Source organism: Rhinoderma darwinii, chromosome 2 (genome assembly GCF_050947455.1).
Source record: "Rhinoderma darwinii isolate aRhiDar2 chromosome 2, aRhiDar2.hap1, whole genome shotgun sequence".
NCBI lineage: Eukaryota > Metazoa > Chordata > Amphibia > Anura > Rhinodermatidae > Rhinoderma > Rhinoderma darwinii.
The window spans coordinates 193,676,574-193,701,927 of record NC_134688.1 but is presented as its reverse complement, the minus strand read 5'-3'; the positions used below and the strand labels follow the sequence as shown (position 1 = coordinate 193,701,927).

General features: G+C 42.4%; 2 protein-coding genes across 3 annotated transcripts in view; one reads left to right on the top strand and one right to left on the bottom strand.

The window, feature by feature from the left end:
• The window catches only part of LOC142742671 (pinopsin-like), a 303,151-nt gene that overhangs the window by 270,922 nt on the left and 6,875 nt on the right, over positions 1–25,354 (top strand). The gene's annotated exons all lie outside the window — the stretch shown is intronic.
• Positions 21,825–25,354, bottom strand: part of ST6GAL2 (ST6 beta-galactoside alpha-2,6-sialyltransferase 2) — a 186,614-nt gene continuing 183,084 nt past the window's right edge. Inside the window, exon 8 of one of the 2 annotated variants that reach the window (XM_075852672.1) lies at positions 21,825–24,433. In XM_075852672.1, the coding sequence (XP_075708787.1) occupies positions 24,171–24,433 (263 nt within the window). In that variant the 3' untranslated portion in view covers positions 21,825–24,170. The remainder of the gene's footprint in view (positions 24,434–25,354) is intronic. The other variant, XM_075852673.1, reaches the window with a different exon arrangement.

The following is a 25,354-nucleotide window of genomic DNA, read 5'->3' as shown; positions in this document are numbered from 1 at the left end:
TAATATTCACACCATCCGCTGTGCATTACCCCTTTGAGCACTATGACTTAATAGCACGTCATGGTGCGGGGGGGTGATGTATGGAGCGGGCTCACGTGCTGAGCCAGCTCCATATGCTGCGGGTGTCAGCTGACACCCAGGACTAACGGACAGGAACAGCGATCGCGCTGTTACAGGAGTCTGTAAAAATAACAATATACTGCAATACATTAGTATCGCAGCATATTGTACCCGCGATCCAATGATCGCTGGTACAAGTCCCCTAAGGGGACTAATAAAATGTGTAGAAGAATTAAAGTTATTAGTAGTGAGAAAGAAAAAAAAGTTAAAAAAAAAACCTTTTTCCCATTTTTTTCAAAAGTAATGTAAAAAAATTAACAGAATTGATATCGCTACGTCCGTAAAAGGCCGAACTATTACAATATACCATTATTTAACTCGCACGGTGAACACCGTAAAAAACTTAAATAATTTAAACTGCCAAAATCGCTGTAGTTTTCGTTTTTACCGCACGGCGAAAGCTGTAAAAACGAAAACCCCAAAAAATGGAATCAGATTTTTTTCCTATATTCCTATATTTTCCTATTTTTTTTCATTTTCCCAGTACATTTTATGGCACTTTAAATGATATCAATAGAAACTACAATTCCTCCCGCAAGAAATAAGCTCTCACATCCCTCTACTGACAGAAAAATAAAAAAGTTATGGCTCTTGGAAGGCGGGCAGTGAAAAACGAAAATAAGAAAGCAAAAAATGGATCAGTCCTGAAAGGGTTAATTCATTTCTAATGAAAAAAATGTATGACCACATGTGGGGTATTTCCGTACCCGGGAGAAATAACTTTACAAAAATTGGTTGTTTATTTCTCCTTTATCCCTTGTGAAAATAAGAAAATTAAACATTTTAGTGGAAAAAAATTGTGATATTAATTTTCTCCGCCTAATTCTAATAAATTCTGCAAAAGACCCGTGAAGTCTAAATGGGGTAACTTGGAGGGCTTCCACTGTTTTGGTCTCTCCAGGGCGTTGCAAAGGCGGCACTGAAAAACAATCCAGCAAAATCCGTGCTCCAAAATCCAAATGGCGCTACTTCCCTTCTGAGCGCTGCCATGGGTCCAATCAGCAGTTTATTACCACATATGGGGTATTTCCGTAATCAGGAGAAAATGCTTTACAAATGTTGTGGTTCTTTTTTTCCTTTATTCCTTGTAAAAATTTAAAATTTCTATGCTTTTTCAGAAAAAAAGTTGATTTTCATTTTCACTGCCTAATTCCACTAAATTATGCAAAAAACCTGTGTGGTCAAAATGCTAACTATACCCCTAGATAAATTCCTTGAGAGGTGTCGTTTCCAAAATGGGGTCACTTTTGGGGGGTTTCCCCTGTTTTGGTCTCTCCAGGGCGTTGCAAACGCGACATGGAACCGAAAACCAATCCAGCAAAATCCGTGCTCCAAAATCCAAATGGCACTCCTTCCCTTCTGAGCCCTGCTGTGGGTCCAATCAGCAGTTTATTACCACATATGGGATATTGCTGTAATCAGGAGACATTGCTTTACAAATGTTGGGGTGATTTTCTTCATTATTCCTCGTAAATATTAAAAATTTCTATGTTTTTTCAGAAAAAAAGTAGATTTTAATTTTTACAGACTAATTCCAATATATTTAGAGAAAAACCTGTGTGGTAAAAATGCTAACTATACCCCTAGAAAAATTCCTTGATAGGTGTAGTTTCCAAAATGGGGTCACTTTTGGAGGGTTTCCCCTGTTTTGGTCCCTCCAGGGGGTTGCAAACGCGACATGGAACCGAAAACCAATCCAGCAAAATCCATGCTCCAAAATCCAAATGGTGCTCCTTCCCTTCTGAGCCTTGCTGTGGGTTCAATCATATGGGATATTACCGTAATCGAGAGACATTGCTTTACATATGTTGGGGTGCATTTTCTTTTTTTATTTCTTGTAAATATTAAAAATTTCTATGTTTTTTCAGAAAAAAGTAGATTTTCATTTTTACAGACTAATTCTAATAAATTTAGCGAAAAACTTGTGTGGTTAAAATGCTAACTATACACCTAGATAAATTCCTTGAGGGGTGTAGTTTCCAAAATGGGGTAACTTTTGCGTTGTTTCCACTGTTTTGGCACCACAAGACCTCTTCAAACCTGACAAGGTGCCTAAAATATAGTCTAAAAAAAAGGAGGCCCAAAATCCACTAGGTGCTCCTTTGTTTATGAGGCCGGTGCTTCAGTCCGTCAGCACACTAGGGCCACATGTGGGATATTTCTAAAAACTGCAGAATCTGGGCAATAAATATTGAGTTGCATTTCTCTGGTAAAACCTTCTTTGTTACAAAAAAAAAATGTATTCGAAATTAATTTATGCAAAAAAAATTAAATTTGTACATTTCACCTCTACTTTGCTTTAATTCCTGTGAAACGCCTAAAGGGTTAAAACACTTTGTGAATGCAGTTTTCAAAATGGGTCGAATTCTGGGGATTTTCTAATATATAGGGCCCTCAAAGCCACCTCAGACTGAACTGGTCCCTGAAAAAATAGCCTTTTGAAATTTTCTTTAAAATAAGAGAAATTGCTGCTAAAGTTCGAAGCCTTGTAACGTCCTAGAAAAATAAAAGAACGTTCAAAAAACTATGCAAACATAAAGTAGACATATGGGAAATGTTAACTAGTAACTATTTTGTGTGGTATTACTATCTGTTTTACAAGCAGATACGTTTAAATTTAGAAAAATGCTAATTTTTGCAAATTTTTTCTAAATTGTGTTTTTCAGAAATAAATACCAAAATTATCGACAAAATTTTTTCACTACATAAAGTACAACATGTCACGAGAAAACAATCTCAGAATTGCTTGGATAGGTAAAAGCATTCCAACGTTATTACCACATGTCAGATTTGAAAAAATCGGCTAGGTCCTGAAGGCCAAAACAGGCTGGGTCCTGAAGGGGTTAACAAAAAACGAAAACGTTTTTAATGGTGTACATATTCTTTGGGTATGTTCACACGGCAGCGTCCGTAACAGCTGAAATTACGGGGATGTTTCCGCCTGAAAACATCACCGTAATTTCAGCCGTAACGGCATGTGCAGGCGCTTGAACGCCGCGTCCAATACGGACATAATTGGCGCTGCTATTCATTGGAGTCAATGAATAACGGCTCCAATTACGGCCAAAGAAGTGACAGGTCACTTCTTTGACGCGGGCGTCTATTTATGTGCCGTCATTTGACAGCGGCGCGTAAATTACGCCTCGTGTGAACAGACAAACGTCTGCCCATTGCTTTCAATGGGCAGATGTGTGTCAACGCTATTGAGGCGCTATTTTCGGACGTAATTCGGGGCAAAAACGCCCGAATTACGTCCGTAATTAGTGCGTGTGAACATACCCTTTAAGTTATCTGTTACAATTTGGACAGTATTTGCACTGGTTAAAGGACGAGTGTCGCGAAAAAAATATTTTTTATATCAATTTGCTTTTAGTGTTTTAATAAAAAATGTTTTATTTATTTGTGTGTTTGTGTTTTACTTTTTTTTATTTTTTAACTTTTTCTTGTCTATGGGGGCTGCCATTTTTTTTTCCATCTCTGTATGTGTCGATTAACGACACATACAGACATGGAATACGGCACATACATCCCCATAGTGAATGCGAACGGGACCCGTTCCATCCACTATGCTGTACGCCGTCTGTGTGGGAATGGCGAATGCGCCGCTCCCACACAGTCCAAATTGAAGGTCTTCGGCCGAGCGACATCCGGCGCCATTTTCTTGTGGACCGGAAGCCGCGGCCGGACAGTAAGATGACTACTTCCGGTCGCGGCTTCCGGACTTGTGTTCTGAAGCAAGCACTTGGAGCGGAGGGAGCAGACGGAGCGGACGGGCCGGAGGGAGTGGCGGCGGCAGGAGCAGGTAAGTTATTTCTGTGTATGTACGTGTTTTAGTGTGTGATTACTACTGTATGTAAACCTACTACACTGTGTGTTAGCTCAAAAAATGGCGGCACACAGTGTAGGACTTTTGACCGTTCAATCCCCTCCTTTCTCCTGGCACTAGCCAGGATAAGGGAGGGGGGATTCTGTGAGCTCACTAGAGCGAGTGTATATTCTCAAATTTTTCAGCATAAAGCAATGTGGTTGCTTTACCACATGCCAATGCTGCAATTTTGTGAATTGCTCCATCTAGTGACCAGCACTGGGAAATATTATAAATTAGAATCTAATTTATAATATTTCCTGACTCGTGAAAAAATTAAAAAAATTAGAACAATGTTTAATTATGTATACACTAACTGTTTAACTAAAAATAAAAAAATAAATTTTCTAGCGACATATTCCCTTTAAGAAGTCGAGTTCGCACAAGGGTCATAAGTAAATTTTAAAGGGAATGTGTCGCTAGAATATTTTTTCAGTTAAAAAATTATTATTTAAGTGATTACACATTGTTTTAATTTTTGTAATTTTTTCACAAGTCAGGAAATATTATAAATTAGATTCTAATTTATAACATTTCCATGTGCTGGGCACTAGAAGGAGCAGTTCCCAAAATTGCAGCATGGTCAATGTCCTCACACAATCCCCCCTCCCTTCTTCTGGCTAGTGGCAGGAGAAGGAAGGGTTTGAATCTTCAAACCTCCTACACTGTGTGCCGCCATTTTCTGAGCGACTGCACAGTTTTGGAGGACTAGATACAGGGCTCAGCAGAAAATATCACACGAACATAATACACACATCACATACACGAACATAAATTACCTGCCGCCTCCGCTGGTCTACGCTCCTATCCCTTGCGCCTGAACATATGGCCGGAAGCCGTGGCCGGAAGTCGTCATCTGACTGTCCGGCAGTGGCTTCCGGTCCACATGAAAATGGTGCCGGATTTCGCTCTGCGAATGAGCTTCATTTTGGTCTCTGTGTCAGCGGCGCTTGCGCCATTCCCACACACATGGCGTACGCTTCTGAGAATGGAACGGCTCCCGTTTGTATTTTCTATGGGGTTGTATGTGCCATATAGCATCTCTGTATGTGTCGTTAATCGACACATACAGAGATGAAAAAAAAATGGCAGGCCCCATAGAGAAGTAAAAGTAAGAACACAGTAAAAAGTAGAACATGAGAACACAAATAAACAAAAACATTTATGTTAATATGATATTAAAAGCAATATGATAAAAAAAATTAAAAATTCATGACACCTTCCCTTTAAGGGTATGTTCACACAGGGCGAATGCGCTGTGGAAAACAGAAGGGGAAAAAGAAACGCCCATACTTACTCGCTGATGTCCTGCAAACTGACCTGGGATAACGTTTCATCCCTTGTGAACACTGCAGCCTGTAATTGGCTGCAGCGGTCACATGGGATGAAACGTAATCCCGGGAGGCAGCATGGACAAAGAAGCACATAATTCTGGGTAAGTATAATTTATTTTTTTTCTGAGTTCCGATTTTTTCGGCTCAATCGCAGCTTTTCTGCTGCAAAAATCGCAACATCTGCTATTTGTTGGGGGTTTTACCCCCCTTGAATTCAATGGAGAAAACCCGCAACAAAAAATATGATTGACTTGCTGTGGATTAATAAACTGCACCAAATCTCATTCACTTTGCTGCTACTGTATTAGGCCAGATTTACACGAGCGGGTGCGTTTTGCGCGCGCAAAAAACGCAGCGTTTGTCAGCCCCGTATTTTCGCGCAGCCGCCATCATTATGACACTCCGTTTGTATGTTTGTAAACAGAAAAGCACGTGGTGCTTTCCTGTTTTCAGACATACTTTTAACTGCAGTTGCGCGAATCCCGCGCGTCACACGGAAGTGCTTCCGTGTGCTGCGCGTGATTTTCACGCACCCATTTACTTCAATGGGTGCGTGATGCGCGAACGCAAAAATATAGGACATGTCGTGAGTTTTACGCAGCGAACACACGCTGCGTGAAACTCACGGACAGTCTGCATGGCTCCATAGACTAACATAGGTCCGTGCGAGGTGCGTGAAAACCACGCACGTTGCATGGACGTATATCACGTTTCTCTAAATAAGCCCTCATGCTGCGGATTTTCCGCTACAAAATCTGTTGCGGAAAATCCACAGTACTTACGCTACGTGTGAACCCAGCCTAACAGTAAAAAAACAACAACAAAACGATAAGAAAGCCGGAAAATAATGGGACACATTTACTAATATTGACATACCGCCAGTATGTAATTACAGTGTAGCCTTGGGAGAATACAGTGTACTTTGATTAAGACAGGGAAGCTAGTGAACTTCACAGGCTGCACGCAATATAGTTCACTACTTTTCTGCACTGAATAGTTTTTTCAAAACTTTTATAAGACGTCCATGTCACACAGAATTTTTGCGGAAATTAAGGCCCTGTTCACAGAGGTTTTGCAGGCAGAAAAATCTGCCACGAAAAACGCGATCTCTGCCTTCCATTTAATGAGACGGAAACGCCTGAAGAAAGGGCATGTCGCTTCTTCCTGCGAGACTTTTTTACCGCTCGTGGGAAAAAAAAACTCCGCCTCCCATTGAAATGAATGGGAGGCGATTTCTGGCGTTTTTAGGCGCAGTTTCTGATGTGGTTTCCATGTCAAAAACAGTGCCAAAATACTCTTAAACCCTTAGGGTATGTGCACACGATAGCAGGCATTTACGTCTGAAAAGACAGACTGTTTTCAGGAGAAAACAGCTGCCTCGTTTCAGACGTAAATGCTCCTCCTCGCATTTTGCGAGGCTTCTCTGACAGCCGTAAATTTTGAGCTGTGCTTCATTGAGTTCAATGAAGTACGGCTCAAATTACGTCTGAAAGAAGTGCCAAGCGTGAAAAAAGTCCTGCTGGACTGAAACGTTGCGCGGGTGAATAAACTGCTGATGCCTTTTGGAAGTGCTGCCTCTGTTCATCTTTTGTCTGCCTAGTGTGGTAATGGACTGAAGCACCGTACTCAGAAGCAAAGGAGCAGCTAGAGGATTTTGGGGCCTTCTTTTTATTAGAATATATTTTAGGCACCATGTCGGGTTTGATGAGGTCTTGCGGTGCCAAAACAGTGGAAATCCCCCAAAAGTGACCCCATTTGGGAAACTACACACCTTAAGGAAATTATCGAGGGGTAAAATTTGTAAAGCAATTTCTCCCGAGTAAAACAATACCCCAATACCCCATAAATGCCTGTTTGGACACATGGCAGGGCTTAGAACGGAAAGTGCACCATTTCGCTTTTGGAGCTCAAATTTAGCAGGAATGGTTTTCGGAGGCCATGTCGCATTTGCAAAGCCCTAGGGGTATAGTGAGCATTTTGATGCCGCAGGTTTTTGCAGAAATTATTGGAAGTAGGCCGTAAAAATGAAAATCTACATTCTTTCAAAGAAAATGTAGGTTTAGCTAATTTTTTCTAATTTCCACAAGGACTAAAGGAGAAAAAGCACCGCTAAATTTGTAAAGCAATTTCTCCCGAGTAAAACAGTACCCCACTTGTGGTAATAAACGGCTGTTTGGACACACGGCAGGGCTTAGAAGGGAAAGAGCACCATTTGGCTTTTGGAGCTCAATTTTAGCCGGAATGGTTTGCGGAGGCCATGTCACATTTGCAGAGCCCCTGAGAGGACAAAACAATGAAAACGCCCAAAAAGTGACTGCATTTAGGAAACTACACCCCTTGGGGAATTCATATAGGGGTGTAGTGAGCATTTTGACCCCAAAGGTGTTTCATAGAATTTATTAGAATTGGGCAGTGAAAATAAAAACAATCCTTTTTCTTCAATAAGACGTAGCTTTAGCTCAAAATTGTTCATTTTCTCAACAAAGGAAAAAAAGAACCCCAACTTTTGTAAAGTAACTTCTCTGGAGTACGGAAATACCCCATATATGGTCATAAACTGCTGTTTGGGCACATGGCAAGGAACAGAAGAGAGGGAGTGGCATTTGGCTTTTGGAGCACAGATTTTGCTCGATTGGTTTCTTGACACCATGTCGCTTTTGCAAAGCCCCTAAGGTACCAGTACAGTGGAAACTACCCAAAAGGGACTCCATTTGTGATACTACACCCCTTGAGGAATTAATCTAGGGGTGTAGTGAGCATTTTGACCCCACAGGTGTTTCATAGATTTTGCTTGAATTGGGTAGTGAAAATAAAAATATTTTTTTTTTCAATAAGACGTAGCTTTAGCGCAACATTTTTCATTTTCTCAAAAAATAAAGCAGAAAAAGAACCCCAACATTTGTTAAGCAATTTCTCCCGAGTATGGCAATATGCCATATGTGGTAATAAGCTGCTGTTTGGGCACACGGCAGGGCTCAGATGGAAAGGAGCGCCATTTGGCTTTCGGAGTACAGATTTTGCTGGATTGGTTTCTGTTCGCTATGTAGAATTTGCAAAACCCATGTGGGACCAAAACAGCGGAAACCCCCCAAAAGTGACCCCCATTTTGGAAACGACACCCCTCAAGGTATTCACCTAGGGGTGTAGTGAGCATGTTAACCCTGCAGGTGTTTTGCATAAATTAGTGTGCACTCGATATTGCAGAGTGAAATGGGATTTTTCAATAGATATGCCAATATGTGGTGCCCAGCTTGTGCCAGCTGTTAAGGATCTGCCAGGCACAGCTTCTGTATCCACGCCCATAGGTAATCAGTCTGCACCTGCTTCTATGTCTGTGAGACTGACTCCATCTTCCACCACTCAGGATGGCAGGTTTAGGAGTGGGAGAGCCTATCACAGCCTGGCCAGACGGAGCTAGCTCCCGCCCTCTGTCTATTTATACCTGCCTTTCCTGTTCCTCCATGCTTGTGATTTCTTCTCTGTTGGTTTCCTGGCCCTGCTGCAGCTTCTTGATCTACTTGTCCCTGCTTCGTATTGACCCTGGCTTACTGACTACTCTTCTGCTCTGCGTTTGGTACCTCGTACACTCCTGGTTTGAGAGGAAGAGAAAGGAGTTGTTCCAGCGCTGTATGAAGTAGTTAAAATGGAAGCAGGTTTCCAAGTTTAATAGTATTCAATTAAAATAGTCCAGAAGAATAGTCCTGATGTGAGGGTAAGCGGGCGGTAATGTCCTCAAAAGCCTGGTTTGACTCGGCTTGTTCACTACTCTCCTGCTCTACGTTTGGCACCTCGTACTCTCCTGGTTTGACTCGGCTCGTTTACTACTCTTGTTGCTCACGGTGTTGCCGTGGGCAACTGCCCTGTTTCCCTTTGTTCTGTGTTTCCTTGTCTGTTGTCTGTCGTGCACTTATTGAGTGTAGGGACCGTCGCCCAGTTGTACCCCGTCGCCTAGGGCGGGCCGTTGCAAGTAGGCAGGGTCTGAGTGGCGGGTAGATTAGGGCTCACTTGTGTTTCCCTATCCCTGTCATTACACCACCATAATAAGACAGCTCTCTAATTATTATGCTGTGTTTCCCGGTTTTAGAATCACCCTACATGGGGCCCTAATCTTTTGCCTGGACATTTGACAGGGCTCAGGAGAGAACACCATGCGAAATTGAGGCCTAATTTGGCAATTTACACAGAATTGGTTCACAATTGCAGAGGCTCAGATGGGAAATAATAAAAGAAACTCCCCAGAAGTGACCCCATATTAGAAACTACACCCCTCAAGGCATTTATTAAGGGGTGTAGTGAGCATTTTCCATAAATAAATGCGATTCGTATGGTGCAAAGTAAAAATTAAAAATCTTTCCCCAGAATTGCCAATTCAGTGGCAAGTATGTCGTGCCCAGCTTATGCCACTGTTGACACACACCCCAAAAATTGTTAAAAGGGTTCTCCCAGGTATGGCGGTGCCATATATGTGGAAGTAAACTACTGTTTGGGCACGCTGCAGGGCTCAGATGGGTGGGAGTGCCATTAAGCTTTTGAAGCGTAGATTTTGCTTGGTAGTAGTTTTGTTTGAGTATTGCTGGTGTTTCCGTTTATAATGTGGGGACACATGTGAGCCGGGCAGAGTACACCAGGGGCATAGTCAGGTGGTATAATAATGGGGTATACAATAAAATAATCCATAGATTTGTATTACGGTGTGAAGCAATCATTTCTGCACTGGCCGGTGACGCACTGATAAACGGTGTCTTTACTTATCCCCCTTTTGGTCCACACTCCGCACCTTTGCAGTATGGGGAATTTTGCTAGCAAGTGTTACCCTGGTATAATACTGGCGCCCTCGCTTCTAGCAGATATGTTTGGGCCCCCCCTTCCTGGTTCCCATTTTAGGGACCCGATACATCGCCTCTTGAAACAGACTAAATGTTCCCCTCTGATCTGCACAACTGCATATTTTTTATTCCCTGACTTATGGAAGCCTTAACTAATTTTATTTTTTCATAGACGTAGTGGTATGATTTTTTTTTTTTTGCGGGACGAGCTGTAGCTATTATTGGTAGCATTTTGGGGTACATGTGACTTTTTGATCACCAAAAAACAGCAATTCTGGCATAGATTTTTTTAGGGTTTTTTTATACAGCGTTCATCATGCGCTATAAATTACATTTTAACGTTATTCTGCGGGTCAGTACGATTCCGGCAATACTTAACTTTTTTATATTTTACAACTTTTTGCACAATAAAACTACTTTTGTAAAAAGAATGTATTTTTTCTGTCGCCATGTTGTGAGAACCATAACTTTTTAATCGACGGAGCTGTATGTGGGCTTGTTTTTTGCGAGACGAGCTATAGTTTTTATAGGTACCATTTTTAGATACATGCGACTTCTTGATCACTTTTTATTTCAATTTTTGTAGGGCAAAGTGACCAAAAAAACAGAAATTCTGGCATTATTTTTTAGGGTTTTTTTTACGCCGTTCACCGCGTGGAATAAATAACATAATATTTTTATAGTTTAGGCCATTACGGTCGCGGCGATACCAAATATGCATGGTTTATTTATTTTTTTCAATAATAAAGGACTTGATAAGGGAAAAAGGGTGATTGTGTTTTATTTTATTACTTAAAACTTTTATTATATTTTGTACAACTTTTTCCCCCCTTTTTTTTACACTTTACTTTAGTCCCACTAGGGGACTTGAAGGTCCAACAGTCAGATTTATTTTCTAACACATTGCACTACCTACGTAGTGCAATGTATTAGATCTGTCAGTCATTCACTGACAGCAAGCCGATTAGGCTTCGCCTCCGAGCGAGATCTAATCGGCTTCTGTAATGGCAAACAAAAGGCCATTGTTAGGTCTCCTGGTGTCATAATAGCAGTCGGCAGTCGTGCGATTGCAGGGCACAGCTGCCGATCTGCTAGCAACCACAAAGTTGCAGCGATTGCATCCGATCCCTGCATCTGAGGGGTTAATGGCAGGGATAGGAGCTAGCTCCGGTTCCTGCCATTACAAGTGGATGTCAGCTGTAACATACAGCTGATATCCACCGCTGATGACACTGGCTCATCTCCTCATCTTGCTGGCGGCTAAGGAAGCCTTTCAGGCCCCGCCTCTGGGCGGGGGCTGGAAGTTTTTAGTGTTAGGCACACCGGGAGGCCAGTATTAAGCCTCCGGTTGCCATTGCAGCCACGACACTCCGGCGATTTCATTGCTGGGGTGTCGATGAGCTGCAAACACCTTAAATGTAGCGATCGCTTTTGACGGCTGCATTTAAGGTGTTAATGGCGGGGATCGAAGCTAACTTCGGTCCCCGCCGTTACAGCAGGATGTCAGCTGTAAGATACAGCTGACATCCGGGGATGATGGCACCGACTCAGCTTCTGAGCCAGTGCCATGCATTTGTCGTAAGTACGACATTTTGCGGGAAGCACTGGCTTTCCATGTCGTATACTTACGACAAATGTCGGGAAGGGGTTAAAAACCCCACAAACTAAACCGCAGTTATGTGTAGTGCATTTGATGTTTTACTATAGACTTTAACGTAACATCTGGCTGCACTAAAATGCGCATTAACCCCCCCACCCCCGCAAAAAGTGGCATGAAAAATATGCAAAAACGATATGTGAAAATCCACCGTAAGGCACCATGTACACGACTGTAGAATTTGTCTGTAATTGGAGGCCGGGCTGCGCTCAGAAAAGAGGATCTCATCGCTAGGACTATGGCAGTATTAGTTTTTTTATTAATTTTAGATAAAAAAAAGTTTATTTATTTTTTTTATACACTTGCGATTTTTGCGGCAGAATTTTACCTCTTTGTTGCAGGTTTTATCTCCTGAAAACTTGCAACAGAAAAGGAGCGATTATACAGCATAAATTGACATGCAGCGATTTAAAAAAACACGCTGTAGGTCAAATATTAGGCAGAGCCTAATATGTTTGCTGTTAGTGTATGAGTGACAGCTCTAATGCATTGCACAACATGGGCAGTGCAATATATTAGAATAAAGATCAGAGGTGCAGGCCTTCAAGTCCCCTAATGGTAAAAAAAAAAGTTTAAAAAGTTAATAAAAATATTGTACAAAAGTATAAAAATAAAAGTTATAATTTAAAAAAACAAACACTCCCTTTTTTCCTATAATACTATTTTATTATATGAAAAAAATGAAAACGTTAAAAAAGAGTACACATATTTGGTATCACCGCATTCGTAACGACCCAAAGTATAAAATTATAATGTTATTTTTCCCGCACGGTGAACATTGCAAAAAAACAAAAAAAACTATGCCAGAATCGCATTTTTTTTTTTTGTCACCACCACTCACAGAACATAGAATAAAAAGTGATCAATAGTCGCATGTACCCCAACATAGTACTAATAAAAACTACAACCCGTCCCGCAAAAAACAAGCCCTTACACAGCTTTTTTGACTGAAAAATAAAAAGGTTATGGCTCTCAGAATATGGTGACACAAAAAAATGTATTATTTAAAAAAAGTAGTGATTTTATTTTGCAAAGGCTGCCAAACATAAAAAAACTATAATCATATCGACCCACAGTATTAGGCCTTATTCACACGAACGGGTGCGTTTTTTGCGTGTTGCAGTTGCGTGTGTCATCAGTATGTGCTGGGTGTCTGCGTGATTTTCACGCATATGCCATCCATACGACACGCGGTTTTGATGTTTAGAAAAATAAATGAAGGAAGTGCTTTTATTTTTTCCTTCATTTCTTTATCTACTGTTGCGCGAATCACTCACTGCTTCCGTGTGCTGCACGTGATTTTCACGCACCCATTGACTTCAATAAAAACAACAGATTATCCCGCAACAAACACAGCTCCGTTGGAGAAAAAAATAAAAAAGTTCTGGCTCTCAGAATATGGCGACACAAAATGTGCAGTGTCCAAAAGCGGATAAGATTGGGCACCATTTGTCAGTGCGACACCGGCCACACATCCGCGGATTATTATTTATTTATCACATTACTATACCACCTTCTTATGCCCTGATGTATTCTGCCCAATTTACATATGCCCCCACATTATAAACTGAATTACCAGTAAAACACCAAACAATCTGGGCTCCTAAAGCCAAATGGCACTCCCTCTCTTCTGAGCCCTATAGCATGGACAAACAGCAGTTTACGTCCACATATATGGCATCGCCATACCCGGGAGAACCCGCTTAACGGTTTATGAGATATTTGTCTTCAGTGGCACAAACTGGGCACAACATTTTAAGCACTAAATTGGCATATCAGTGGAAAATTGCAATTTTCACTTCGCACCATCCACTGCACATTCATTTCTAATGAAAAAAAAACCCACCTGTGGGGTCAAAATGACCCTATGGGGTCAAAATAGGGGTCACTACTTGGGGGTTTGTTTTACTATTTTACCTCAGAGCCCAGCAAAATAGGCCTCATATGTGATCTTCACTTTCTGAGCCCTGTCATATGTCCAGGCAAATGATAAATGCCTTTGTGTAGTTTCCAAAATGGGGTCACTTCTTGGGGGCTTCCACTGTACGCTGGTACCTCAGGGGCTTGCTGTCATTAAGTGCCATACAAACTTTACCAAAGGGTCGGGATGGTGAATAGACATCGCATCCTGGCTGGAAGCGATGTCTATTCACTCTCAAGACACTTCGGTAACCTTAACTGGTTCCCGACCGCTGGCTGTGTTTTTACGGCCAGCGGTCAGGGCCTTAAAACCCGAGCCATAGACTTTTTACAGTTCGGTTTTTAACTTGCTGCCCGAGCGCTCGGGCAGCTGAATGTCGGGTCTCCGGCTGTCAGTGACTGCCGGGGACCCTGAGGAGAGGATAGAAGCAGCTTTCTCTGCTTCTGCCTTCTCTGATCACTTGTACACAGCGCTCAATGAACGCTGTGTATAGGAATAGAGGCAGCAGCCGCGCCGCTGTCTCTATTGCTCCCGGTGTTCATGTGACTGGTCACATGATCGCCGGGTGCCGTTATTGACAGACTGCTGCTGGGTCTAAGGGTATGTGCACACGGCCTCTTTTCAGACGTAATGGAGGCGTTTTACGCCTCGAATTACGCCTGAAAAGATGGCTCCAATACGTCGGCAAACATCTGCCCATTGCTTGTTCTGAGCAGACGAGCTGTCATTTTACGCGTCGCTGTCAAAATACGGTGCGTAAAATGACGGCTCGTCAAAAGAAGTGCAGGACACTTCTTGGGACGTTTTTGGAGCTGTTTTCTCATAGACTCTATTGAAAACGGCTCCAAAAACGGCAGTAAAAAACGCCGCGAAAAACGCAGCGAAATACGCGAGTTGCTCAAAAAACGTCTGAAAATCAGGGGCTGATTTCCCTTGAAAACAGCTCCGTATTTTCAGACGCATTTTGTTCATCGTGTGAACATACCCTAACTAGTCCCAGCACAGCCCTATTAGTGACAATAGTCACTATGAGAGGACTGATTTCCCCAGTAACTGGGGCTGCTGTGCAGCTCCAGTTACAGTGGAAAGAATGGTGTAAAAGAAAGAAAAAAAATATATAAAGTTCCCCAAAGGTCTTTTTTGGCCTTTGAGCGACAGACCATAGTAATAAAAAAATAAAAGTAAAGTAAAGTGAAAAATAAATTATTAATAAAGACACATAAAATACCCACCCCAAAAAAAACGTTCCCCTCCCACCAATCATTGTCGTAACGCTAGCCCGGACCCAATTACCCTAATATAGACATGTAATATATTGAAATTTACGGTAGACAATGACGATCACAAATATAAGGTCTATTTTAGGGTAAAACTATGTTATTACCAAAAACAAATAGCTGAAACGTAAAAAAGCTTATTTTTTTACAATTATTTTCAAACTTTAACCCCTTAAGGACCGGGCCATTTTGCACGTTAATGATCAAGGATTATTTTTTGATTTCCCACGATCGCATTCCAAGAGTCGTAACTTTTTTTTATTCCGTCGACATAGCCATATAAGGGCTTGTTTTTTGCGGGACGAGTTGTATTTTGTAATTGTACAATTTTTAGATGCTTATAATATATTGATTAACTTTTATTAACTTTATTTTAGGAGAGAATTGAAAATAAGCCGCTATTCCAGCATTGATTTTCACGTTATAAATTTACGCAGTTTACTATGCAGCGTAAATAACATGTTAACTTTATTCTATGGGTCGGCACGATTACGGGGATACCAAATATGTAGAGGTTTTATATGTTTTCCTACGTTTGCACAATAAAAAGCCTTTTAGAAAAAAATTACTTGTTTTCGCATCGCCGCATTCCAAGAGACGTAATTTTTTTATTTTTCCGTCGATGTGGCCGTATGTGGGCTTGATTTTTGCCGGCCAATGTGTAGTTTTCATTAGTACTATTTTGGGGTACATAGGACTTATAGATTAACTTTTATTTAATTTTTTTATGGGGGGAATGGGAGAAAAGAGAGAATTTTGCCGTTGTTTTTTGCGTTTTTTTTGGACGCCGTTCATCCGGCGGTTTAATTAATGTGTTCATTTTATTGGTCAAGTTGTTACGATCGCGGGGATACCATATTTGTGTATGTGTGATTTGTTTTGACACTTTTACTAAATCAAACAACTTTTTGGGCAAATTGTTTTTTTTTTTTTTTTTCACAAACCTTATTTAACTGATTTAAATTTTTTTTTTTAGTCCCACCAGGGGACTTCACTATGCTATCTGCTGATCGCATATATAATGCTTTGGTATACTTAGTATACCAATGCATTATTGCCTGTCAGTGTAAAACTGACAGGCAATCTATTATGCCATGCCTCTGGCACGGCATAATAGGCATACAGCCAGGGCAGGCTTGGGGGTCTTTGTTAGACACCCGGCTGCCATGGCAACCCGTTGGCAGCTTGAGATCGCATTCGCGGTCCGCAGATGACCTCCCTCCCTCTGTCAATAGATTTAAATGCCGCGGTCGCTATTGACTGCGGCATTTAACGGGTTAAACGGCTGAGATTGAAGATTTCTTCAATCTCAGCAGTTGCAGCGGGAGCCCAGCTGTCAGTCACAGCCGGGCTCCCACGGCGATCGCGCGTCCACAGCTTCTGTGCCCGCGCGATCTCCATCACATACATGCACGTGGGAATGCGCAAACAGGCTGCATTCCCCGACGTGCATGTACGTGAAAATGCGGGAAGGGGTTAAGAATAAAAATTCTAAAATAGCAAAAAGGATGTGTAGAAAAACGATAAAAAAAAGAAACCTGCATTGTCTACGGAAAAAAACATCCCAAAAATCACTTTGTTAGCACAACAAATAAAAAAGTTATAGCCATTTAACTAACTCGTGCTAAAAAGGGCTAAACAGTGTCTGGTCCTCAAGGCTCAAAATAGCCGGGTCCTGAACTGGTTAATGTGTGAGTAAGTGACAGCACATCAAGATCACTATGTGCTGAGTACATGAATGGAGAGAAGTGTTTGACGCTGATTGGTCACTGATTGGTTAGCATCATACACTTCTCTCCACAACGCCCACTTGGTCAAAAAGTAAAAACACGCCCAGTTTTCTATTAAGAAAGTCATTAGCATAAATCTAAAATAGGTCATAACGTGGTTAAAATTGATTGTTTTTCTAAAAAAAAACACACTACTGTTATCTACATTACAGCGCCGATCTCCTTATGTAGGGGATAGGGCACTTATAATGTGGTGACAGAGCCTCTTTAAGCTCCAAAAGCCAAATGGTGCTCATTCCGTTCTGAGCCCTGCCGTGTGTCCAAACAGCAGTTTATTACCACATATGGAGTATGGCCACAATCGGGAGAAATTGCTTTTCAAATGTTGGGGTGTTTTTCTCCTTTATGACTTGAAAAAATGTAAAATTTCTACGTTTTATTGGAAAAAAAGCTGATTTTCATTTTCACGGCCTAGTTCCACTAACTTCAGCAAAAAACCTGTGGGATCAAAATGCTCACCATACCCCTTGATATATTCCTTGAGGGGTTTAGTTTGCCAAATGGTGCCTTTTTGGGGGTTTCTACGGTTTTGGCACCACAAGACCTCTTGAAACCTGTCATGGTGCCTAAAATATAATCTAATAAAAAGTAAACTGATTTTCTTGAAAATTTCACTTCCACTTTGCTTTAATTCCTGTGAAACGCCATTCACTTCTATGGGAGTTACGGAAACAGTGTAGCTCAGCAAGCTACGCTGTTTTTGTTATTTCCGACCATGTATTTGGGAAGTGGCCCAGGAAGCAGCGGAAAAACCGAGAAAGGTAGAACGGGGATTAGGGGGCCCCGTTCTAGAGAGGTGCGGGTCCCAGAGGTGGGATTTGCATCTAGCTGACATTTATGGCATATCCACAGGCCCTGTTCACACTGAGTTTTTTTTGCAGGCATAAAATTCTGCCTCAAAATTCTGTCCGGAATTCCGAGGCAGATTTTGATCTGCCTGCACGCCGTTTGCCGCGTTTTTCGCAGCGTTTTTGCCCGCGGCCATTGAGCGCCGCGGGCAAAAACGCTGCGAGAAACACTTTCTCTGCCTCCCATTGATGTCAATGGGGGGTCAGAGACGTAAACGCCCGAAAATAGGGCATGCTACTTCCTTTTCCCGCGAGCGGTAAAACCGCCTCCGCCTCCCATTGAAACCAATAGGAGGCGTTTTCGGCCGTTTTTTGGCGCGTTTTCTGACGTGGTTTCCTCGGTATAGGCCATCAATATCTGATCTGTCAGAGTCTGACACCTGGCACCCCCGTCGATCGGCTGTTTTGAAAGGGCCATAGTGCTCGTACGAGTGCTGCTTCCCCTCCATTTCGTTTACTGCTCACATTGTGAATCACGGACACACTTGTAGCGGCAGTTCACAGTATTACAGCTTTCTCCCATTCAAGTGTATACTTTAATACTGTGAACCGCCGCTACACGTGTGTCCGTGATTCAGTGTGAGCAGTAAAGGAAATGGAGGGGAAGCAGCGCTCGTACGAACATCGCGGCCCCTTCAAAACAGCCGATCTGCAGGGAGATGGGCCACCACCCATCAGATATTGATGGCTTATACTGAGGATAGGCCATCAATTTTTGTGGACTGGAAAACCCCTTTGACACCCCAAATATGATTACTTTATGGAAAGTAGACCCCAAGGTATTAATTTAACGACATATCAAATATTTGAAAATCTGCAGTGTAAAATGTCTGCAGCATGCAGATGAGTTTTGTAAAATCTCATCTACTTGCCTTGTAATCCGTGTGTTACATGGTGACTTGGCCACGACACAGGTTGTCCGACCAAAGATCGCTATGTCCCATAGCCTACACCGCAAGTAATGAAAGTCAATGTGGTCGCGTTACGACCTGCAAGTAACTGCGACACGACAGTTTGGATTTCTTGCAACTGTCATGTCGTGGCAACTTGCGTGTTGCGACACAACCACATTGACTTTTATTACATGCAATGTAGGCTACGGGACATAGCGATCTTTGGCTGGTCGACCTGTGCCGTACGTGGCAAAAGTCGCTATGTAGCAGATAGCCAATTTATTTATAGAGGAAATTTGTAATGACGGGGTAGGGAGACAGACAGGTGAGCCCTAATCTACCCGCCACTCAGTCCCTGCCTACTTGCATGGCCCGTCCTAGGCGACGGCGTACAACTTGGCGACGGTCCCTACGCTCAATATGTGTACGACAGACAAACAGACAAGGGTACACAGAAGCTAAGGGAAATGGGGCAGTTGCCCACGGCAACACCGTGAGCAACAGGAGTAGTGAACGAGCCGAGTCAAACCAGGAGTGTACGAGGTACCAAACGCAGAGCAGGAGCGTAGTCAGTAAAGCCAGGGTCAAAATGAAACAAGGTCAATAATAATAGCAGGAGCAGCAGAGCCAGGAAACAGGAAAGAATCACAGGCAAAGACAAGCAGGAAATGAAGGTATACATAGGCTGAGGGCGGGAGCTAGAACCGTATGGCCAGGCTGTGATAGGTTCTCCCACTCCTGAGCCTACCAGCCTGAGTGGTAGCAGATCGAGTCACTCTATCAGACCTAGGAGAAGGTGCAGACTGATAAACCACGGGCGTCGACACAGAAGCTGTGTCTGGCAGATCCTTTACAGTACCCCCCTTTTATGAGGGGCCACTGGACCCTTTCTAGGTGGACCTGGCTTATTGGGGAACCGAAAACGGAACCTTCTGAGCAATACCCCAGTGTGAACATCCCGGGCGGGTACCCAAGTCCTCTCCTCAGGCCCGTATACTCTCCAATGGACCAGGTACTGGAGGGAGCCTTGGACCATCCTGCTGTCCACAATCTTGGCCACCTCGAATTCTACCCCTTCAGGGGTGAGGACAGGAACCGGAGGTTTACTGGAGGTAGCCAAGGACGAGGAGCAGCGTTTCAGAAGGGAGGCATGAAACACGTCGTGTATTCGAAAAGACGGGGTAACTCCAGTCGGAAGGAGACATGATTAAGGACCTCAATGACCTTGTATGACCCTATATACCGGGGAGCAAATTTTTTGGATGGGACTTTAAGGCGCAAATTTTTTGAAGAAAGCCACACCAGATCCCCGACCACAAACAAGGGGTTAGCAGAACGTCTTCTATCTGCCTGAGTCTTTTGTATGCTCTGGGACGCCTCTAGGTTCTTCTGAACCTGGGCCCAGACTGTGCACAGTTCCCGATGAACGACATCTACCTCGGGATTGTTGGAACCACCAGGTGAAATGGAAGAGAACCATGGATTAAACCCAAAATTGCAGAAAAAGGGGGAGACCCCTGACGAGTTACTGACCCGGTTATTAAGGGAAAATTCGGCGAGGGAAATGAAGGAGACCCAATCATATTGACAGTCAGAGAAAAAACACATTAAATATTGTTCTAGAGACTGATTAGTCCTCTCGGTTTGGCCATTAGTTTCAGGATGGAAGGCCGAGGAGAAGGACAGATCAATCTCCAAGTTTTTACAGAAAGCTCTCCAAAACAATGAAACAAATTGTACCACTCTGTCAGAAACAATATTGACAGGAACCCCATGGAGACGCAGGATGTGTTTGACAAACAAGGTAGCTAACGTCTTAGCATTGGGTCGTTCCTTGAGGGGCACAAAGTGGCACATCTTACTGAAGCGGTCTACTACAACCCACACCACCGACTTGCCTTGAGATGGAGGCAGATCGGTGATAAAATCCATGGAGATATGGGTCCAAGGTCTCTGGAGAATGGGCAAAGAACATAGTAAGCCCGCTGGTCGGGACCTGGGAGTCTTGGACGTAGCACAAATTTCACAAGCGGCGACATAGGCCTTAACGTCTTTAGGAAACCCAGGCCAATAGTTTCTGGCAATGAGGTGCTTGGTACCCAGGATGCCTGGATAGCCAGATAGTGCGGAGTCATGATTTTCCCTGAGTACCCTTAGCCGGAATTGCAGGGGAACAAACAGCTTTTTCTCAGGAAGGTTCCGGGAGCTGAACCTTGATCAGTCGCAATTTCGGAGACTAAGTAAGAATCAACAGAGGAAATGATTATACCTGGGGGCAAAACACAAGCAGGATCTTCCTCCGAAGGAGGGTTGGCCATGAAGCTACGCGACAGTGCATCAGCTTTAATATTTTTAGACCCAGCCCTATAGGTGACCAAAAAGTTGAATCTAGTAAAAAACAACGCCCAACGAGCTTGTCTCGGTTTTAGCCTCCGGGCAGATTCTAGGAAAACCAGAATCTTGTGGTCGGTAAGGACCGTTACCTGGTGCCTAGCCCCCTCCAGGAAGTGGCGCCACTCTTCAAATGCCCATTTAATGGCTAAGAGTTTGCGGTTACCAATGTCATAGCTACTCTCAGTGGGCGAGAACATCCTGGAGAAGTAGGCACAGGGACGGAGATGGGTGAGGGACCTGGTACCCTGGGACAAGACAGCACCTACTCCCACCTCGGAGGCGTCAACCTCCACGATGAATGACTCCATTTGGTCAGCACTGAGGCAGAGATAAAGCACTTCTTAAGGACTTCAAAAGCCTGGACCGCCTCCAGAGGCCAGTGGAGGAGATCAGCACCTTTGCGAGAAAGATCCGTAAGAGGCTTAGCGATGACCGAGAAGTTAGCAATAAATCTCCTGTAATAATCAGCAAACCCCAGGAAGCACTGTAACGCCTTCAGGGAGGCAGGTTGGCATATTGCTAGGATCGCTAGTCTTGGAAAAAAAAAAGGAGCAGAAGCCCCTATGGTCTTTTCCTTGTACAGTGGTGCCCTCGACCATTCACTGTAAAGGGAACAGCATTAAAGTGAACAGGGAAACACTGTACTAGGAAAAACTTTAAAAGAGCTGCTTCATTCTGAGGATTAGTGGAAGTTTCCGCAGTCAACAAATGATAGCATACACTAGCAATATACAGTATATCACTTGTAATAGTGGGAAAAAACCTTAAAAGTAAATATGAATTTTTCTCAAATAGACATTCAACAATAAACTGACCCAACACATAGTTCAATAAAAAAAATTAAATCATTTATTTACAGGAAATATTCTATACATTGTGCATACATAAAAATTTACAAAACCAAAATAGAAAAAGTGTTCAAATGTGTACAAACATTGTTCAAAAATGATGCTCCTTGAAAACATTTAAATTTTATTTGATGGACGTTAAGCCAAAGAGTTAAAAATAAAATCTTACCAAAAGACCATCAAAGCTAGTAAAAAAATTAGTCTGGCTCCTAATTGAAAACACTAAGAATACAAAAAGATCATGTAAAATGTATGAGTGATCCTGCAACTCAGGCTGAAAGTATACAATAGATTTATTTGATGTGGAGTCTGTAGTAATCCATTACATCAGATGAATAGGATTCCAGTGGTACACAGCAATTCTCTCAACTACCCACCGGAGTGTATGGGACACTAACAAGGGCTAAGCCTGCCTTTGAGCAAGGTCATCAGTAAGAGCACTGTACAAGTAAACTACCCACGAGAGTCCAATTCTGTGGCCCTCCTTCTCTGGAAGTCTACCTGGGTGTGATTAATACTATAACATGTGACCTTGCCATGAAACACATGATGGACACTTGCCATATGATCACTGAATTGCTCAATTTTAGACCAGCGCTTAGGTTTATCAGGTATAAGTGCAAGGCATCACCCACTTCAGAGCCATTCACGTGGTTAGCCTATATTAGTGCTTGGCAAATCCTAGATAAGATGGTACCTGATGACTGGCAATGAAGAAGAGATCCACAGTATGTATTTTGTGGGTGCACAGTGTACTACTGCCAGTATTTGGTAAGTGAGGCAGACGGAATACTTTGAGTTCTATTCTACTGTACAATATCTTAGCACCAAATAAGTGCCACATATATTAATACCTCCATGTAAATCTGTGCCCATGTGGTCACTTGGATCAAGTAGTAACTTATATTGAACTACTTCTTAACAGTTCCATAGATCATATTTCTTATTACAACCCCTTGCCCATTCTCATAGATTATTTGAACATAAATACAGTAAAGAAGAGTCTCACTAATACCGGAGTCTCCCTTTACACGGACTATATTTCTTTCAAACACTAACGTTTCTTCCAATCTATTACACTACATTCTACCATGCAATATTTGCAAAGCAGCAGTTCTGCGATTTACTATGCGTTTGGACCACATTCATTGCAACCTAAATACAACAGTGCTATTCCAGTATGGTGAGAGTGAGGTTTAGCAGCAGAACGAGACAGACACATTAATGCAGATGTCTAAGAGCGACCAAATAATCAAAGAAAAAAAATAAATCACATTTCTAGTTAACTCATGTGCAAAATAACAACGTATCGGAAGCGGGCATAGCCTGAAAAGCCTTCTCTTTGTGTGTGGACACATCTCCTTAGCATTCCATGACGCTATCTCTTTATATTCATAATATGGTGAAATATTTTAGGCTATGTTCACATCTGCGTCAGGGCTCCGTTCAGACCTGACTGACAGAAACCACAGGTTTCCGTTTCCATCACCATTGATTTCAATGGTGACGGATCCGGTGCCAATGGTAGTCGACTACGGTATTCATCCCGTCAAAACGGCGGTACCCTTGCACATCGGAGACAAACTGAAACCATTGGCACCGGATCTGTCACCATTGAAATCAATGGTGATGGAAACAGAAACCTATGGTTTCAGTTTGTGTCAGTCAGGGCTTTGTTCTGACAGAAAGCTCCAACGGAACGGAGCCCTGATGCAGATGTGAACGAAGCCTTAGTGGTATTTTCTGATTACCAGCCCCAAACTAAACAGTATTAAGAATCTTACATCCAACTACTGGTTCACATCTACCTTTCTAAACTAGCATATAGTATTTCTTGCATCTCATGTCCTATGCTATAGATATCCTAAAGAAACAAACTTTTTTCATTATGTAATATTTCTCTCTGTGAGAGCAAGTTATAATGCATTTAATATTTGTAACATATTTAATAATATGAATGTGTCATCTGGCAGGTTATCCTCTTCAGTTACATAAAAAATATCTACTGCTTAGAATGGCCACATGGACGTTTGATAGATAAGCAGATCTCCGCTGTAGAACATCAAGGTCACCCATGTATTTATAAGAACACATGAAAGCATAGTAACAATATGGCACATTATGCATCGATGGGAGCAGTTCCTCCAGGTCCATATTAGAACATTTATCCCCCCAACCAGCACGCAATTGCAACTTTCATCACCCATAGCTAAGCTCATCTTGCTCTGGCGAAAAAGTAATAAATACTCACTGGCTTAGACAGATATTACTATGCCCACAACCAAGTTTAAAGACCAATTCCTTTTATTGGTCTAAGCAATATCTTTTTCAAGTATTGTTGATCTAACAACAGTAGCAAATTATTGCACATGATCTCCAAAGGCAATCCATCCATTCCTATGTAATGTGATCATTTATGGGGCAATGCAATGTACTGAAGCCTGGCAGAGTGACTTTTCCTTTTCGGAGAAGATTGTCTTCCGTCCCTTGGTTTATTCTTTGTATGAGCATTTTCTCGTAGAGAAGGGGATGGTACGCACCCAGTGTGCACGCAGCATCATAATATTGCTCGTGGTAGTGGCACAGATCAGTCTGTCGGTATGAAGGGATATACTCATATACGTGCACTTTCTCACACAGGGACATCATAATGAGGATACCTAGCAAATATAAGCACAGAAATAATACATAAAGACATTATATTTAATAAATAAAGAAATATAAGGTTAAAGTGATATTCCACTCCTAAGAAATTGATAGCCAATCCTGAGGATGTCATCAATACCTGATCGGTGGGGGACCAACTCCCGGCAGCACGCCAACCAGCTGTTTTGAAGGAACTGTGGCACTCGTATGAGCGATGCTTCACCTTTATTACAGTCACTGCTCGTGCTGTAAATCGCCGACATACTTGTAGAGGTGGTTCACAGTATTACAGCCTTGTCTTATTCACTTGAATGGGAGAAAACTGTAATACTGTAAACCGCTGCTGCAAGTGTGTCGGCGATTCACAGTACAAGCAGGTTAAAATGAAGGGAAAGCAGCGCTCGTATAAGCGCTGTGGCCCCTCCAAAACAGATGCTCAACGAGGGTTCCAGGAGTCGGACCAGCACCGATCAGATATTGATGGCCTATCCTGAGGATAGGCCATCAATTTCTTAGGACTGGAAAACCCCTCTAATATGTGAACTGCCATGATGTTTCTCCTTGCATGTTACACAAGTCCAAGAACTTAGTACAACCAAACCAATCCAATGACTTTCTTTAACCAAATTGAGACCATGAGATTCTGGAAAAAAGGATCTCATGGTCAGCTTGTTGTTTGTCTCTAGAAGCAGAGCACTATTATTGATAGTAATAAATATTAATTAATTATTTATTTAAGGGTCTAAATAACTTGTCAATTAAACTATAGCAATAAAAATATAAAATTGTGATGGATAGTGGTCTGACCGCTGGAACTAAATTTTCTGTTCTCTAGGAATGGGTGTCCGTGAGAGCGCAGTCACTCGGCTGTTTCATCTCTCATTTACTTCAATGGAAAGTGACCACACAGCCACATGTCTACTGAGAATTGAACT